Source organism: Pomacea canaliculata, linkage group LG1 (genome assembly GCF_003073045.1).
Source record: "Pomacea canaliculata isolate SZHN2017 linkage group LG1, ASM307304v1, whole genome shotgun sequence".
Classification (NCBI taxonomy): Eukaryota; Metazoa; Mollusca; class Gastropoda; order Architaenioglossa; family Ampullariidae; genus Pomacea; species Pomacea canaliculata.
This window is the reverse complement of record NC_037590.1, coordinates 3,551,946-3,570,672: the sequence shown is the minus strand read 5'-3', so window position 1 is coordinate 3,570,672 and position 18,727 is coordinate 3,551,946. Positions and strand designations below refer to the sequence as shown.

The window sequence follows — 18,727 nt, the reverse complement described above, 5'->3', positions numbered from 1 at the left end:
GATGACTATAACGACGACGATGATGATGACAGAACTTACTTCAGCTAAAGCAAAGCTCACCACACACACAGAGTCGGAGGCAACCATCAGTGATGCAGATTAATGGAGAAGGAATTCCACAATTCTGGGAAAAGGCTCGTTAGCCAAAATGGAGAACTGGTGTTGACGAAGTCGTGAATAGACTGAAAGACTATGAGAGGGATATAATTTTGCGAAAGAAATGTCACATCAACGACAGTTTGAACTCTACACGTATAGACAGTACAAACAACGTCTTGGATAAAGGTTTCTCATGATTACCAGTCTGGCAGCTGAAGTTTAAAGTCTCTGAAGTTAAAAAAAAAAAAAAAAATTTAGATGATCCTAGCGAACACAAAATCCACACACTCTGCACTGTTTCATGTTGGTTTTACTGCGGTGTGAATACATTTCATCTTTTATAGCGGATGAAAATTATAATAAATAATACCCTACACTTACAGCATCCCTGTCTCGGACACCTTCTTGACACCTGTACGATACTTTGATTGTGAGGTCCCACATTTATAGCCTGTGACCCCAAGGTACCTGGAAGGGAAAGGGGAAACTCGATCGAGAGGAGGGTTACGCTTGATACTTAAGTTGTAACAAAATCTGAATGCAGGCTGGAGATGAAGCGGGGAGGTGAAAAGTGATGAGTAGTTTTCAGGAGGGTGTGCTAACCCTGCGACAGTATCAATCAACACAGATGTCAGAGTGCCGAACTAGGTTACCTTTAACGGGAAGTTCGAACTGTTTTTAGTGGGTTTTGCTCTTGATAAGAGTGTTTCTTCAGGCTTTCTCGTTATAGAACATATGGGCTTCCGGAATCAAGCAAAGAATGAGCTTATTTACATCTTTCATCGTATAGAAAAAGAAATATTGGCCTTACTCACACTTTGATAAGCTCACAACTCCACCACTGACAGCATCTGTCTCTGACACCCTGCACATGAGCGTGTGTCGGTGTGACTCGGGCTGTGATGTACAACCCCTTAATTGTGAGTGTCAAGTCAAAGAATAAAGAAAAAAGACAGAGGACAAGCCTAATAAACAGAGCGATGAAATTAAATCCGGCATTGATCATCAAGTGAAGTGCTATGACGTGTTGTCTTGTCCTTTCTACAAGTACTTACAGCCACTTGAGAGTGAATGGGTGGGTGTGAGCAGACAAACACTAGGATTGTGTGTGTGTGTGCGCGTGAGTGCGTGCATGAACACTCATAGTCACTAGCCTATGTTTGCAGTAATGTCTTTGCAGATTTAGGGTGTAGTTGTGAGAAGGCACGAAGGATGGTTGATTGTGGTGTCTCAGTAACTTTTAGCCTAGTTCGGATAGCAGGTTCTTATATTTTTCCCAATATAGTAAGTGTGAAGGGTATAACGGTTGGCGGTAAAATAACTTTTATTGCTGTTCCATGCGTGAATTGTTGAAGTTACGCAGCGTGCATTTGTGTAAGAAAGAGTCGTAGGCTTGATTGTTGTTGGGGAAGGTGGATCGGAGAAAAAGCAGCTCTAGATGAGATCTGAACCCAGTACAGCCGATCCTCACTGTATTGATACTCGCAATCTTTATCTTAGGACAATTCTAAATAAAACATCACGAGCAAGCAGACCTAGGATAGAAGCCTTTTTATGTCTATATCACACCATAGCTTAATTAAAAACCAATCACACAACCACGCATACAGACACAGGTAAGATCCAACAACGGAGAAATCCAATGCTCCATCCCTTATACTTTCTTACTCCACGATTTAAAAAAAAACAAAAACAACCCAAACACCAATAATTTAAATGACTAAACAGTTACATCCGGGTGCTGCTTGATTCAGCGGTCAAAAGTTAAAATTATCTTGTGCTGACATGCTCCTTCTAAAACATGTATGTCCCTCGTTCAACCAGGAAGGAATGCGTCAAATAAAAGAGGCGTTCGTGCTGACATGCACGGCAGACCTTCTACACTTTCATGAAGACCCCCTGATATCATGTTAGTATGCTTTGGTGCTTATTTCTAAAGAAGTCAGGATTTTGTATCTCAATAACATCAACTGATAGCAACGCAATGTGCCTGGTGTTAAAAAACACAAAAAGGAGGCCTAAATAGTATGAACATGTATTGAAGGCTTTAATTGAGGGGTAAGTTTTTCAGTGGCTGGGTAAAATTCATCGCAAGATAGTATTTCCTCAAATCGGAGAGAATATCTTCTGTTTTCGAGGTACACACTTACATACATAGAAAGAGATCAAACTCGTGTGTCACAATTGCAGGATTATATCAAATATAGAATAATTTTAAACACAGGCTTTTTTTCTATATATAGATCCCAGTTTAAACGGGAAGGCAGGTGTGTGTGTTGGGGGTGTAGCAGAAAATAAATATTACCCAAAGCTAGGTGACTACCCCCTTTCTGCTCTCGAAATACACGCCTACATACATTACCATGGAGACATTTACGTTGTGAAGGTTTTATCCAACGATCGAGAGAGCTGGGGAGACATGTTTATCACATCAACGTTCAGGCGTGGTCACAATTTTTCCTGCGCCAGGTGATGTTTGTAGTCGTGTGTCTCGAGGGCGGAGAGGTGAGTGTATTCGTCCTGATTTAATAAAAATGATGATAATAATAAAAATTAAAAAATGGAGGAAATGGTATCTTTCATCAAGCTTTACCTAATCATTAGACAAAACACGCACCTTAGTCCTTTAAGCTCATAGCAAAGCATTCAGTCAACACACGCAGAGAAAGAAATGAGACCTTAACTAAGAACAATCCTCGCTATTTCGATGACAAGTACTGAATATCTGAGTCCTCGGACCCCGCGTCAATCATAAAACTCACTAACAATAGTACATCAGAGGCTTACAGAATCTACATCATATGCGTTTGAGAAGAACAAAGGTGAATTATAAAAGAAAAGGAAGTTCAAATCATTGGCTGTTCTTTAGCTCACGTCCTGATAAAACTGAGGGTGCGGTGGCATATCAAATCTGTTAATGTCTTTGCGCTTAGTCATGAAGATAACAAGGGACCACACACATATTTTAAGGAAATGGGACTGGGTCCAGCCTCTAACCTGCTTAGAGATAACTTAATTCCTTCAACAATAAATTTATTAGACTAAGAGCAATGAAGTACAGACGCCACCATACTTACGAACATTCGAGTTACGAACAGACGCCGTATAGTTAAAATTATTTCTTGCAATACTTCCACGAGTAAGAATTTGGAGTTGCGCGCCTTCTACTGCCTTGCGACAACCACACGGAGCAGCGACTGCGTCTACAAGCCAACCGCCCCTACCTCACAGCGTCAGGTCACAGTCTGCCGAGACTAATGCTTAGCCTCTTGAGAAGTTCTCCGCTGTTAGTCTCGCCGAACCTAAACAAATAAATGTGACTTAACCGGAAGCTTTATATACACCAGCTTCGTTTTAGTAGTTCACATTGGAAAAAAAAAATCGTCTGCAAGCAGTCCAGTAATACAAGTTCGTGGTCAATTTGATAAAGAGATTGTTAACCCTCTCCCCCAGTAGCCCCACACAACCTCCTATCCTTTTTTCATATGTCAATTTAAATTCATTGCACCAATTTGGTAATAAATGTTTTTTTTTTTATTACATTATTTTTAATAAAATGGTAAATAAAGATTCACATTATGAACTTCTTTTTGGAACTTGTTTGTAAACAGGGTGGCATCTGTGTACACTCTGATTGTTGACTTACATGGACCACATACACATCAAAACGAAAGATAATGATGGTCTTAAGCGTTTATTTTGAAATGAAGCAACAAGTTTAAAATAAATAATTGCTGTTACTGGAAGCACCAATGATTTCCAAGGGACCAGTAATGCATGTGGAGGTCTTAGAGACATATTACAGCTTCCACCAGCCAAAAAGGTAACCACCATTTTATATTTTCATAGAAAGCAGTTACAATTGCACAAATAATCTATAATCTCATTTGCAATAAACATATCTACATGTATGTATACTTTGCCACGTATTCCATCACATTCATCACTGAGACTTTTTCCACAGGTTTTATAAAGTCTTTGTTCTGGCAGAGAGAGCTCATTGTTGATCACAACCTGGAGCCATTTATGACATCTCTGTCCTCACAGAATTACTTTCTGCTTGCAGTTGTACAAAACTTCTGAATGTGTATGCACAGTCAATTTTACTGATGAGGAAATATCCTTTCACAAACCAAACACCCTGCTGGCGGCAGGAACAAAAACAACATAAAACAACATTAAGCATGGGATACAATTTACTTTGGCAGGACATGTATTAATTTTAAATTGTGCAGTCTGCTTTCAAAAGACGATGTTTAAGCCAGCAAGTTGGAAATGAAGCTTCTTTTGCACTTGTAACACAGAAGGGTAAACACAAGATTCAGTTATTTTTATGATCAATAATAATGTAATCTGCACAAATATTTTGCATGTCTACCATGTTTTTTTATGAAACCACTTATTAAAGTTACATGTATACATTCATGCACACACAAAGTGCATGCTCACACATACCTGAAATACTACCTTTCTTTTTTCTTATTTTTTTTTTAGTTTGGAAAGAAGTGCATGATAATACATTGATCATTCACAGTATCATATCATTTTGAACAGAACACATGCAATGCCAAGAAAGTCCCAATAAGGGCAAAAGCAATGACTAGTGCCTGTAATGTAGGCATTTAAATTAAATAAAACAAAACCCCCTAAAATGTGATGCACTAAAATGTAAACGTCATCTTCAAGCAAAATGAGAAACTGACAATTTCAGCGGTCTACCTTATCTATAGTTTAAAAAAGACATCAACAATCAGATATGTTCTACAGAATGAGGCATATCTAAGCTCTAAGATAAACAGATATAGGTAATACTTTTCCCCACTTCCCTCAAAGTATATGATTCAGCCAGTCACAGCAAACCCCAACAGACAAGTTTTGATGTTGATGGTCTGTCCTGGGTAGTCTTTAGGGCAAACTTATACTGGTACTCCTTGTGGTTGATGGATAGAACCCAGTTGTATAAACAAGCGATGCTCCAGCCACACTAGTTTTGGTTCTTTATCCTCGCTTTGTACAGCAACAGCTGTATTACGGAACTCGTGCTTCAGGATAAAGCTCACCTGCATAAGACGAAAATTTATAAATCAAATATGTACATTGGTACCTGAGGTAAGTGTCCACTGTGCTTCTATGAGAATCAGAGACTGCTAAATTTTTCAAAAACTTTTCTGCTAAGAAGACAAAAGTAGGTTTTCCGTTCTCAAAAATGTTTATTCATTTGAAGTTCCTTTACTGGCTTCAGTAGTTAACAATGCCATAAACAAACAAGCTAAATTTAACATAAGACCCAACTTTATGCTTCAAAGCTCAACGTATATATCTGAATCAAGAAAAGATCTGAGCTCAATAATTTAAACAAAAAAATGAAGAAGAAATATACATGCAATAACAACCAGTTAAAGAAATATGATACCTTCACATCCCCACATCTCACAAATGGAGTCACTTTGGCAGCAAAGCCTATCTTGTTTGCTCTTCGAAAGACAATCACTCTGTGAAAAAACAGATTAAAATATAAAAAATAAAATAAACTGATAGCTCAAGTTTATAAATTAAAAATGGAAAAATCTTTCCAAATTCTGCTGTTTGGTGTGTGCTAAAGACTTTGCTACAGCAAGGGATACTAATGACTGAGCAAAACTCTAAGCTTCAGCCTGAAAAACTGAAATTATTAAAGAAATGTTTTCTGAAAGTTCTTTAAAAATTGAAAGCAAGATATTTATAATTATTGTCATGTGTCACAAAAAGAACTGCTTTAGCATGGAAGATGTAGAAGAATAATATCCCACACCACTTGTAAAGTGAGGGAATGCTTAATCTACATCTAAAAGTATGAAAGTTGGCAAGTGAGAGCTTTAATATACTTGGGATCATCCTTGAAATCTTGCTGGTTCTTGCTAGTATCGTCATATACTGCAGTGTCATCATGTGCAGCCAGAACTAAGTCTGACTTTGGAAGGTCAATCTGTGAAATTCATGTCCAGGTATAGACTTTAAATAACTTTGCAGATTTTTATTTTTAATATTTACACCTAAATGCATGATCTGCATATTTTTTTCAGCAAAATACCAAAGGAGGCATTTCTACATTACAATAAAAAATTTGATTAGCAATATTTTATAGTTCAGATTATAGTATGAATGGAAAGTTTAAAGAAAAAAATAATTCTGTTCTTCTACTAACTAGGACATTGTCTATCTTAAGTTACCAAAGTTTAATAATTTTTTTGTCAAGAAAATACAAGACAAAAAAATAAGTCTTTCTGCATAACGTGATAAAACAATGTGTCTGAGAAAGCATGAACAACTGCTAGAAAACTAAATAAACTCACACACTGATGAGGAATACAAGCCATGAACACAATAAAACAAGACCTTAGCAGTCATGAAGTCAGTATCAGTTTCATCTTCCACAGGCAGCAGCTTGACCACGGTGCTAAATCCAGATGGATTGCTCAAAGTGAATGTCACCACAGTCTCCTACAATCATTGCAGCATGCAAAGCAAATATTTTCAGTGCAGCTGCTCAGCTGTGGCAAAGATTTAAAAAACAATATATGGTGATCCTCTTCATTTTTAAGATATTTTTGAATCTTTATTCACAAATCTTCCCACTGATTTACTCCCCTTCATTTATTCTAAAATGTAAATGCATGAACATATGCACCTACTTCTTTATACTTCCCCTTTTTTACAACTGAAACAACAACTCTCCTTTTTCCCCACAAAAAGACACTACCTTGTTTGAAGTGAAAGTTGCTGGTGCCAGGATTCTCAATTCTGGAATATGATTCCTGCAAGTTGACCTTAAAACTCTTATTAATGTTCTCTGTTTTCTCACAAGGAATGAATACTTTTTGTTTGTAAAATGACCTATTTTAAGGTCTCTCTCACACACTGTGGTGCTGAAGGGATAATGGCAAAAGAGTCTGAGCAAGTGATAAGAAGAGGAAAAGAAAAAAATATGGCAGACAAGAAAAAGAGCTAATGGAGAGAAAGTAACAGAACGGGACAAGCGCTCCAGGCACTTATAAAGACAAATGCTAAATGATATATAAATGTAAGTAACTGTCATCATCAATATAAACTTCAAGCAGTCTTACTAAAAATGCCATCGATTATCCCTGCAGAAATTTGCATGCCATCTTTTCAAAGAGAAATGCGAAAAATATCAAACAAGTGTTTTGTAGATTCCATTCATCAATTTACATGAATGTGCTGAATGGACAGTATCAGAAAACAGAAAATGTTTTCACTTACAGAGCAACTAACTGAATTTTGAACTTGATGGACAATGGGTTGAAATCAGGTTTGCTAAGATTGTGCTCACATTCCTGAAAAAAAGTAGACAACAAAAATTTAAAAAGTTGATAATCAATAGAAAGAACAATAATGCAGCCAATAAAAAAATGAATATAGAATTAAATCTTTCCACAACAAACACAAATAGCTATACTGACAATACAGTATAAGTGTATTGAAAACAAACAAACAAATTCACATAAACAAAAACACAAGCAATCTAGATAAGTAGAATAATCAGTATGCATACATAAGCATAGCTTTAGAATATATTAGAAGAGATACTTGCAGTGCTACTTCTTTACGCTTAATTTAGGTTATAGTAGCATGCAATTTAACACTTCCATCACTAAAACCTATGTATTCTATAATTTTTAAATGACGACTGGCTGACAGTCTGGGAAAATATTGTTCTGCATGCATACACACACACAAGATAACACAAAAATTTAAAAAAAAAACCCAAACTACACTTTGTTGCTCACCCTGCACCTCAGTGACCGTCTGACCAGCAGATGTTTATGGATGGGACGCAGGTCTGTTGTTGCAGGAGACTGGAATTCAGGGGCAGCCAGTCTGTGACTGATATGAGTGACTACACCAAGCCCCCCAGGCAAAAACAAACAAAAAATTAAATGTAAGAATGGGGATCTATCACTTTGACCAATCAGACAACAAATGTGTTGTGAACTACCCAGCATTACACTATCTAGTAACCTCTTACACACTTTATCAAACCACTTCTAGACACTTACTCTGCTCTAAATATATTGGGTCAGTAAAAATTTCCAGTGGAAGGGGATCAAAATCAACAACTGGCTCAACCATTTCAGGTGGTTCTGGTGCTTTCTGATTTTCCTTCAAGCTGCACATAGAAAAATAAAGTTGACACAAGAGCAGGAAAATCCCAGGATAATGTAATTTGTTAGTCACATAAGAAATGTATCAAAAGGCAACCATGACAATTTAGAAATGGCAAAGGCATTTCAAAATTAATTACAACTACCTTAAATAATGCTTAAATCAATAAAAAAGAAAGAAAAGCATACCTCAGATTTGCCAGAGTGGGCTGCATTTTCCACTTCATGGCCACTGATGTTAGTCCATATTTATCCTGTAAAACAAAAGAACTGAATTTTTTTATAGTAAAAACAATTATAAAACTCTAGAAATGTTGAAATCATTGCAAAGAAATAGCACAGGAAAAAATGTGTAAACATTAGATTAAAATATTCTTCATAATAAGTGGAAGCATCATGAGTAAACTCTACCTAATTTCTTTTTTTTATCTTACTTGGAAAGTTTGGTGACTTCGCCTCTTTACATATTTTTTCCTCTCCCTTTCAGCTTTCTCTCGCTGTGCAACAGCCCGATAACTCTCCAGCAGAGCACCAATCTGAAATTATTAAAAAAAATACAACAGCTGAATTTATTCTTGAAAAAGAAGTACTGCTGTAGAAGCTAATATCTTTGAGCAGAGTAAAATTTGTCTAAATCATCAGGCTTTGAGCACCAATTTTATTCACTACAGGTACAAAATTAGACTTCTTACCCTTTTAACATTCGGATTTTCTTGTTCAGGCCAACCTCCATTAGCTGAAAAAAGCAATATAGATTAGTTTTGACAAAAATAGTTTTTCAAATGTATACTAGAGAAGTTAATCAAGTCATAAAAAAAAAAATTATAACCTTTCATGGCAATCGAATAAATGATTTTCACTTAAGTACGCTAATACCTTGTTGTACAAGAGATTGGTAGGTAAGCTTGAAACTGATATATCACATACCAACACTCTGGTCATGTAAACCAACATCACGCGTAGTCCATCGACAAAATCCACAAGCCATGTAATACATCTTCTTGGGTGTTGATTTGCCTGGGTCTTCTGGATTGGTAACCATTTGGCTTGTTGCACGAGTCATTAGGGTATGTCCACAAACTGGGCAGTCAAAACAGTTGCTGCATCTAAAGGCAGATTTTAACATTTTTGCTTTTAATATTGCTGAAAATATTTAATAATATAACTGTTGAATATAAACACAGTTTTACAAAGCTTGACTATTTTAAACAGCATTAGAATTAAATAACATAAACCATTAAACCGAAGCACTCAACAGATCCTGGTACACACTTTCACCTATAGGAAAAGAAAACTATCAAAATTTAAATTAACATATTTTCTAAGTTATCTACAGAGGCATTCACCTATTCTTCTTCAGTCTTGCCTCAGATGCTGGCATATTTTCTAGACAGTTGGGGCAGTATGGCGAATCTACCTGAAACAGTTTTAAAACCAACAATTATACATTAAACTTAGAAATTCATATCATAAATAATCCTCTTCTGCCTAGTATAATGATGTTATATAACTAAAAGTCACGTCATGTAATACTTTGTTTTTACGAAGGAATCTACAACATTAAACTCAGAACTGCAAAATATACACATACAGTCATGTAAATATGCAAGATCGTGTAAAAGCAAGACCAGACAGAAAGAACGAAAGAGACGAAAAGAGAACCTCAGGGGATGCAGAGATTAGCTTATTCATTATTGGTATCTTGATCGAATTTGTTGAACACTAAATGGTTACTCACTAATAAAACCTGTGTTCTGTTCATTGAATGTCACTGATCATTATTGTTATACCTATCTAAATACTTCACCAACTCCATAAATGTATTATAATAATAATAAGACATCGGTAGCACGTCATAATGAAGCACTGCCGCACATAGGTATTGTAAGTTGGTCTGGTAAAAACTACAATAAAAATAAGTTATATCAGCATACCTCATGCTGTACACAGTCACTGCAACGTAGTTTTAGACAATGCCTGCATAAATATAAACGACATTGTGGGTGCCTTCTGCCGCAGGAGCACAGATAGCGAACAAGATCGACCTCCATCATGGTCGCCATTTATTTCTTAAGTGATGTCACTCTTTAACGCCATTGGCCAACAAGAATGAACTGGCCAATCGAGTGCCTTGTAACATTTAGGGGTGTGGGCTGATGAAAAGACGTCTGCAACGCATGGGAGATAACGCCAATGGCTTGTTGAGGATTGACGAGAAGTTTGTGTCTGCAAAGCAGCCTGTAACAGCACACGTCGCAAAGCTATAACACAACATTATCTTTGTCACTAACAATAATAATCATAGTTTTGTTTCTTTAGAAATTGTTAGCATCAGTGCCAGTGGTATTTCGGAGTCCTCATTTCCTTCTGATTTTAAGATCTGATGGCAAGATCCATGAGTGGTGCTACACCTTTCGGTAAATTAAACCTTTTCAGGTCTGTGGTACCTGTTCAGACACAACCATCAAGCCATTGTCGACAAATGAGTGCCATGGTCCAGGTATTATAAACATTAACAGGTTTATAAAAGTCATTAAAATATATGATTGATGATCGATCAGCAAAATAGTTTTTGCCATCTTATCACTGCATTTGTAAACATTTGTAAACATACAGTTAAGCTGAATTTTATCCATATACGCATTTGCGTAATCACACATTTTTACGTGGTTATACCTATTGTTTTGAAATGTTTCTGGTCCTACCTGTCTTATTGCATCCAATATATGGTAGTTGTGGCACCACATCTTTTGCCTGCTCCTGTGAAGTTTGGGGTGCCTCTGTTCTTGGGCATTTTTTATTCATTGTGTACATCCAGCGACTTAGTTCCACCATCCTCCACTTTGGCCTGCAGCATCACATCTATGCTGATGATACGCAATTGCTAGCATCGAGCCTCGTTTTCAAGCTCCAGCAGTTCTGCACCACCACATAACACAAAATATACAGTCTGTACCACCACACAACACACAGTATCCTCTGCCACCTTCTACTGCTTTCTCTAGGGTTAACGTTTCACTCTCCTAGACTGCTTAGAGTCTTGGTGTTACTTTCAACACATCATTTTCTCTTGAATCTCACATCAATGCAGTGTGGAAGTCTATTTTCATTGAACTTTGCAGGATTGGTCACATCTGACTCTTTCCTGTCAGTTTTTGCCACCATGTCTGTTTTTGTGATAGCTAGATATTTGCAATTCTCTATTTGTCAATTTCCCTAACTGACCAAAGACTTCAAAGGACTCAAAATAATGTCTTCCAAAGGCAAAAGTCAGATCATGAAAATGCGCTTTACAAATCCATTATTGCATATGCGCATAAACCCACGGCATTACATTTTACTTACTGATTTTGTTTTGTGTGTTATTAACTTTCACTACATAGCAAATGCTATTAAACTATTAAAATAATTTTGAACTTGTATATTTTGAATATTTTATTTATATGAGTGATGACATTGATGTACAATGCAGCAAGAACTTAAAATATGTTTTTTTGTGACCAGAAGCCATTGGAAAATTCCATCAGAGATAAACTTAGCACAACATTTCAGGTAAGATGTACCATTTTTGCTATTTAGAGGAACACTAATTTTAAAGATGGATGTACATTGTTTGAGATAAACAATTGTAACATTCTATAAAATTATGGGATAAATCTATTGTTACAGGTATTTAAATCACTGTATGAACATTAGAGATCATTTGATTTGCATAAAATATGATTAGGGTGGAACTTAAAACATATGACATGAAATATCATATTTTACAAATAATATTTACCATGCTTACTTTTGGATTTCTTACCTTTTTTATACAGAAATGTGCTGAGAAAATGAACAAAATTTTGTGCAACTTTATGTTTTTGGCCTAATTTCAGCCCAAAGTACTGGACGTTGTTAATGAGAGTTATATGCACAATGTTCCCAAAGGTAAGAGCATTTCCTGGTTTACTGTTCAGTGTTTTTTTCTACACTTAACTATAGAGTATTTGGAGCTTGGAAAAAGGTTTATGTTTGAGTAATTGTATATGTAAATAATCAGCTAATGTTGAGGATCTTTTCACTGCATTCAAGGAGAAGATGAGATAGTATTAAATGAAGTAAATGACAGTGTAGTGCAAAATTTTTGATGGCAAAAAAAAAAAAACCAACCAAAAAAACATTCATGGGCATGTAAAGGGATTTTTTTCTATCATGGATGCATAATTTAAAAGTGAATTTTCATCCATAGCAGTACTAATTATAGCTGAAGCTATGACAATGTGTTTATATACTTTGTTTCTGAGTATAGCAAATAATGTCCTTTGATGCAACCATTTATTATTCAGCAGAACTTGCTTCACTTATAACATTGTTGTCTTTATCATTAGGGTCAGAGACACACTTTAAGGTTGTTGTGGTATCAGATGCCTTTGAGGGTGTGTCCTTAGTTGAGGTGAGAAACTATTTTTCTTTGCCTAGATTAATGAAAGAGAACTGAGCTCTATTATAAGCTGGAAAATTTGATTTGCAGGAGTTCATTTAAAGTTAATGGAAAATGCCAACTGTGTGCACATGACAGATTTAAGTCTTCCTCATTTTGGCAATAGTTTTTAAATCCTAGGAACATCAGGGTTGACTTAGTATGTTTCATTTAGTAGCAGCATCACCACTGCACTTACATTTATGATTTTAATATGATAGGCTCTTTTTAATATAAAAAATATCTTTTGGAGAATCACATAAAAACAGTCTTTAAATGATTGTAATTTCAGAGACATAGAAAAATCAATACCTTGTTGCAAGAGGAGTTTTCCAAAGGATTACATGCATTGTCCATTGTTGTAAGCTACTTGATAATTTTACATTCTTACGTTTTTGCAGAACGTGAATAGTTTTTTTGGTATTTAAGCTGAAACTGAAATGTCTTTTAAGTTCTGTAGAAGCCATAATGTTGCTCAATTCAGTTCTTTACAGATTTCTTGCTTCTTTTATTTAAAAAGTTTTGTGAGCATGCTTTGTGTGTGTATATTTGTGTTTACACTGTTTAATAGTGTGTAAAATGAACAACCACATTTTCATATTCGATATGTAAAAACAATTTTAAATGAGACAGCTAAAACCTTTAGTTCTAGGGAAATTTTGAATTAATTTGTAGGAAACAATTTTGGAAACCTTTTTCCTTTCTTTATATATATATATATTTTTTTCTTAACAGGCCAAAACTTCAAGTCAGTGGGAGAAGAGTTCACAAAAAGTGGACCCATCACCACCATGCAGGGGTGGGGCAGGCTTGTGACAAACATATGGTTCTGATGTGTGTTTCTTAGTATTAATCTATCTGAATTTAAATATTACCAAATAAAAGCTGTGCATGTATTGAGAAATGTGCCACTCAAATGTTGTTGTCTTTAAGCCCTGAGAATGTCTTGTCCTTCAGATCTGAAGGTAAAGGTCTCAGGTATTATTTAAACAAAGACTGACTTGAGTGCAGTGAACAAGATGTACAGTAAGTTAAGAAAGGCAGGACTGTGAGACCTAAAGAGTGTAATAGGACTGACTGGCTGTTAGTATGGTCTGTGCAGAAATCACTGAACTATCTAGATTATATGCCATTATACAGATGTTGATAATGAGAAAAAGTTGCACAGAGAAGAAAACATGTATCCGCATCTGTGCAAGACTATAATTAAATTTTATTTGGTGTACAAAATGTTCCCTACTGTTAAACTACCAAGGTGTTTAAGATTCCAGTCTAATGCTTGGCATAGTGATTTTTCTGTAATGTTTCAAGATAAGCTCAAACAGAACTGATGCTATAATCAATCATATCAGGAATCTTATGCTGATTACATATAGAAGTTATATATTTTACAGTCATAAGCAACTTAGTCATGTGCTTGATTATGAGACAATGTCTTGTTGATTTAGAGTTGTAATGACGCTTTTGACTATTATTGCATAAACAACAATTCGTTAGAGGTGCATAAGAAAGCAAACATAAATAAAAGAGGAACATTAATTTAAGTAGGCCCTATTTTGGTAATATTTAAACACTAACAATTATTCAGAGATCCAGAAAATCTGTACCTCTCCTTCGCTGTTAAGGACACCGTTTTGTATAACTTGTACAGTCAGATCAATTTTTGAAGCAACAGTGAGTATTGCAAACTGCTGACATTTTATCATGGGTGTTTCAGCAAGACTCCTATTACATTTATGCAATGTAGATTGCACTAAGCATGTGTATGAAAGTGATGGAGGGCAAAGGTTGGTACATTGCTGTCATTATTGTAACTGTCTGCATAACTGCTGCCATCAGTATCATCAAGTCATTGTTATGACCATCATCATGGACTTTGCAGACAGATACTGACTTGCAGGCTGATAAAGAAAACTGTACCAAGTACTAATACTGCAAACAGCTTCAAAATGTCTTTAAAAAGCTATCTTTTCCAGTCTGTGTAATAGCTCTGAGAATGTTATGCTCTTGTACTTTGTGTCAGTCCTGTTTAATTGTATCTAAGTGCATGAGATATGCTTTGAGTCAGTTAACTGGTCAGACGGAGGTGTATGATATTAGGGTGAAGTGAGTTTTTGTAAAAAATATATTGTAGATGCCATGTGTTCCCATATCAGGGGAAGTATGTGTGTCACCAATATATTATTATACTGTATTTATTATTGTATGTGACCTAATCAGCTTGTGCACGAGTTGGAAAAAAGTTACTAATTGACGACATGAATACACATAATTATTCAAAAACTTCCCACCAATTAAACAGAGCATCAGCTGTACATAATGATTCAAACAATTCCCACCAATTAAACAGAACTTCATAATCCCACCAACCTTTATTCTAATGCATGGTCATGTTTATTGTTTGTCCAGCTGAACCTGACACAGGAATGTCCACAGTCCAAGTCGATCTAGGCATGGACATTTATTGATATGAGTTCATGATCGAGGTACGTGCATTAGGCGGAGGAACACATGTTACAAGCCCCCGTTGATCATGTTCTGCATGGCTGACTCGCACAGCCGGCGACATACTGGGAGCTGTAACCGGTTTATCGAGGTTGATGCAGACATTTCTCATACTTGATATCCTCGACGGTGTTGCTGCTGTCTTGGTTCTCTTGGGGTTGAACAGTTCAACTGTTCAAATGCGTAAAGTGTGTTCTCAATACCGCGCACCAAGAGGTCTTTGCGGGACCACACCCAGTATCTTCTGACCTCCACCTCTAGACGCTCCAGCTCCTGAAGAAGGTTATTCATTTGCTGAATGGCCATCTTTTCGAGACCCAAAGTTGCTTGTTTCTGCTCAAGGTCACGTTTTAGCTCTTTCTTGCTCAGTCTTTTTAACTCTGCAGAAAAAATACTTGTTGGAATGGTGCATAGGAATGTAGAATAAAAATGAAAATGAATACAATTGAGCACTCTTTGATAACTTTGTAACTAGTGGATCGTGGGTTCGATCTGCAGTTTCTCACTGTTGTGCGCGTTTAGCCTTAGCTTATGAAAGATAAAAGTTCTTTTTCTCTGTCGGGTTAGATAGAGAAAATTATCGGGTCTGCCAAAGCTGGTGACTTGGCATATAACAACAATCAGCCAACCAAACAACTTTCATCTCCTCACATCCTTCTCTTCATTATTTAAAAAAAAAAAATTCGATTCCAGTCTTTCACTTCTTCCTTACAGCTACCCCAGCTCGCAGGTAGGACTTACTTTCTCTCTCGTCGTCCAAGTGCATGATTGCCTGGCCAGCTTCAGAGATGCTCTTGGCTTCATCTAAAAGGCGCGTTACCACTCCTCTCGCCTCTTTCCTGGATTTTTTATTTCTAGTGTCGTAGTGGCTCTTTGTCCGAGAAGCCTGAGCGCATGCTTCATGTATCATTCGCCTCAAGGAACCATACAGACAGGGACAGCAGAGGTCCTGGTTTTTGTCATAGCTTCAACAAACATGTTGATTATGAGTGTATTTACATTTCATCTTTAGTTTGGCAAACAAACAAAGCAAAACAAACAACAGCAAGCTGTGCAAATTTAGGATCAAACTTTATGACGAATACGGAGCATGTTATTTGAAATTCATCGTGGTCTTAATATATGCCTCTCGAAAAGTTTGGGTAGAAAACGAAAAATTCAGACAGCTATTTTTGGGATGCAGCACATAAGGCTCTGTAAGCGAAGGCTTCCATTTACCAGTTTTTTTTAAAGGCAGCTACTTCCTTAAGTCATGCCAATGATGTTATTTGATATTGAACGTTGATCGAACCCCTCCTTCCCCCGTGATTCTATGCCCAGAAAATGTACGTTTAGATATTTTAGTTCTAGTACTAAGAGGTTGGTGCAATTATTTACATGTTTTCTCATTTTTGTATGTGACAAGCATCTGTAACAGAAGTAACATGGATACAGATACTACTGGACAACTTTCAAAGCAGACCTTCTTTTAAGCTGATTAAAAATTCGCCGTAGGTCGTTGCTTTGTTCCAGGACTTCTTTCAGTTCAGTCGTGACACGGACATCTTGTTCTCGCAGCTCGGCCTTTGAAACCTCCTGCATCCTAGTCTGGAGTTGTCCACCAAATCTGTAGCATCGGGTCTTGAGAGAAAACAACATACAGAAGATGCACTCCACAGAAAGTGAACAGTGATGAAAGTAAAAAGACAACAACAAACAAACAAAAAACAAAAACAACAAAAGCCAATCAACCAGAAACACACCAACGGTCAGGCCTTCTACTTCATGGCTTTATATCCAAAGAATGTATTGGAGCTAAGATATAAACCAACGACTCGCGATCCTTTAACCTCAGACACTAACGGACATATTTAAAAAAGTTCTACCTCGTCAGTACTAAACGATGAAAACGTTTACTCAAGAAAGAAGTTTCGAGTTTTAGTTTACTTGAAGTAAGGTCTTGACTAGTTTAAATCATCTTCAGTGACGGACATCTCGGCCGGAATGATCGAACTGTCAAACTTTGGCTCGCTGCTCTTCATCGCTGACACATGTAAATGTGAGCTACAGACTGACCTGTGCTGGGTCACCGCAGACTGATAACTGATGACTGATGAGCCACCATCAACTACTAGACCACAGCGAACTGTTGCGAGGCAGACAAGAAAAACACAGGTAGGCCTGCAATGACCTGTCCTGAGAGATCAGCAGGTGTGTGCTGAGCGGAACTGTTTGTAGCTTGATAAGCAACAAAAGTGTGTACTTTGTTTTTATTTGTTAGCACCTAACACTGTAAACATCACGGACCACCAGCGATTTAAAACAGTCGACAGCCATGCTTCAGGCTTAGTCATTGTCCCCCATTAATTTCCACAGAAGTAGTTCACGTTTATTAAATAAAAGGGAGGTCTGGTCGTGCTTTTTCCAATTAATCCATGCAGTTTAAGAACGGAATAAAGTAATAGCACTCATGCAGGTCTACTATTTGTGATTCCAATCCATAAAATAATAATTATTCCGTAACGTCCATTGAGAGCTGCACGGCTAGTGTAAATATAAACTCCACATTCGGGTATCACCAATGTCTTGCTGATAATTACCATTTGGCTTCTGTTTTGTTAATTAAAAAAATGGTCTATAAAATCCTGATCGTATAGACTATAGAGATAGATGAGTTATTCTGGGCTGTAAACACGCGACAAGCTGTGCAGGAAGCCAGACAGACAATCTCACGTGCTGCAGGAAACAATGACGATGGTGTTACAGGGCATGGCATGAGGCCAGCAGAGAGTACACGCATCGTAATCGGCTTTAATTACTGGCAGTGTCACAAAGAGTGTTCACACTGGATGATTCATACAACATTCTATAGAAGAACATTTTGTATTTTCGAGATAAGCTTTGTGGAGGAGTAAAGGCCGTTCTTTAACCAGACAAACGCAGAAAAACGTCCGAGCAAGAGTGGCGAAGCTTTTATCTAACAGTTATATAAAAGAAAAACTTTGTCAAACTTGCTCAAACGTTCGTCCATATTTCTCTGAACGCTCATCATCAACTATAATCACTGTCATCATTGCTATCGAAACTTTCGCAGCAATTAAGTAATAGACTACCACCCGTCCACCTACCCCTCAAAACTTTCATTTCAAATTAAATTTTTTAACCTAAAACACGTACCGTTGTCTGAGCTGTCACCGAATGCAGGGCAGCATCGAAGCAGACGTCTTACCAACGCCAGTGGTCATCAGTATGGAGTGCAGACTGTTTGCTAAACACAGTTTATCTCTACCCCTCAGCCCACAGACTACGTCAGCACAGCCGGAAGCAGAGCGTACGAGAATATCTGTTGGTTGAGTGCTGTCATATTTCCGCTCATCATCCTATTTGTCATCTAACAGCGTAGTCTGTGACACAGGACTGCCACCTTCTTGTCCTTCACCTTTGTTTACACGGAGTCGAGATAAACACATGACCTGACCCCATGCAGTGACCCTGGCCCAAAGAGTATTGATTAACACAC

General features: G+C 37.0%; 4 protein-coding genes across 10 annotated transcripts in view; 1 reads left to right on the top strand and 3 right to left on the bottom strand.

Annotated features, from left to right (window-relative positions):
- Positions 1–3,332, bottom strand: part of LOC112559222 (multidrug resistance-associated protein 1-like) — a 52,699-nt gene extending 49,367 nt beyond the window's left edge. For 4 of the 7 annotated variants that reach the window (XM_025230285.1, XM_025230330.1, XM_025230319.1 and 1 more), the window contains exons 1-2: positions 3,177–3,332; positions 2,462–2,619 (exon numbers count right to left, since the gene is read on the bottom strand). The gene's annotated coding sequence lies outside the window, so the exon portion shown is untranslated. Of the gene's footprint in view, positions 1–480; positions 587–914; positions 1,057–2,461; positions 2,620–3,176 lie in introns of those variants that run through there. The other 3 variants (XM_025230292.1, XM_025230300.1, XM_025230309.1) reach the window with 3 other exon arrangements.
- A 445-nt stretch (positions 3,333–3,777) lies between these two features.
- On the bottom strand, positions 3,778–10,349 carry LOC112555949 (dynactin subunit 4-like). Its single transcript, XM_025224596.1, has 14 exons — positions 10,196–10,349; positions 9,608–9,678; positions 9,189–9,367; positions 8,954–8,997; positions 8,696–8,797; positions 8,451–8,515; positions 8,157–8,266; positions 7,887–7,996; positions 7,360–7,433; positions 6,839–6,893; positions 6,475–6,579; positions 5,964–6,064; positions 5,513–5,591; positions 3,778–5,159 (listed from the first exon to the last, which is right to left on the bottom strand). Exons 1-14 carry the CDS (start codon positions 10,322–10,324, stop codon positions 5,016–5,018), a joined length of 1,368 nt encoding a protein of 455 aa, XP_025080381.1. The 5' UTR covers positions 10,325–10,349; the 3' UTR covers positions 3,778–5,015.
- A 98-nt stretch (positions 10,350–10,447) lies between these two features.
- On the top strand, positions 10,448–15,083 carry LOC112556084 (putative bolA-like protein K11H12.1). Its single transcript, XM_025224704.1, has 6 exons — positions 10,448–10,761; positions 11,766–11,813; positions 12,140–12,191; positions 12,632–12,696; positions 13,016–13,084; positions 13,459–15,083. Exons 1-6 carry the CDS (start codon positions 10,645–10,647, stop codon positions 13,537–13,539), a joined length of 432 nt encoding a protein of 143 aa, XP_025080489.1. The 5' UTR covers positions 10,448–10,644; the 3' UTR covers positions 13,540–15,083.
- On the bottom strand, positions 15,077–18,582 carry LOC112556041. Its single transcript, XM_025224661.1, has 4 exons — positions 18,385–18,582; positions 16,691–16,848; positions 15,970–16,193; positions 15,077–15,608 (listed from the first exon to the last, which is right to left on the bottom strand). Exons 2-4 carry the CDS (start codon positions 16,807–16,809, stop codon positions 15,337–15,339), a joined length of 615 nt encoding a protein of 204 aa, XP_025080446.1. The 5' UTR covers positions 16,810–16,848; positions 18,385–18,582; the 3' UTR covers positions 15,077–15,336.
- Positions 18,583–18,727: the final 145 nt, after the last annotated feature.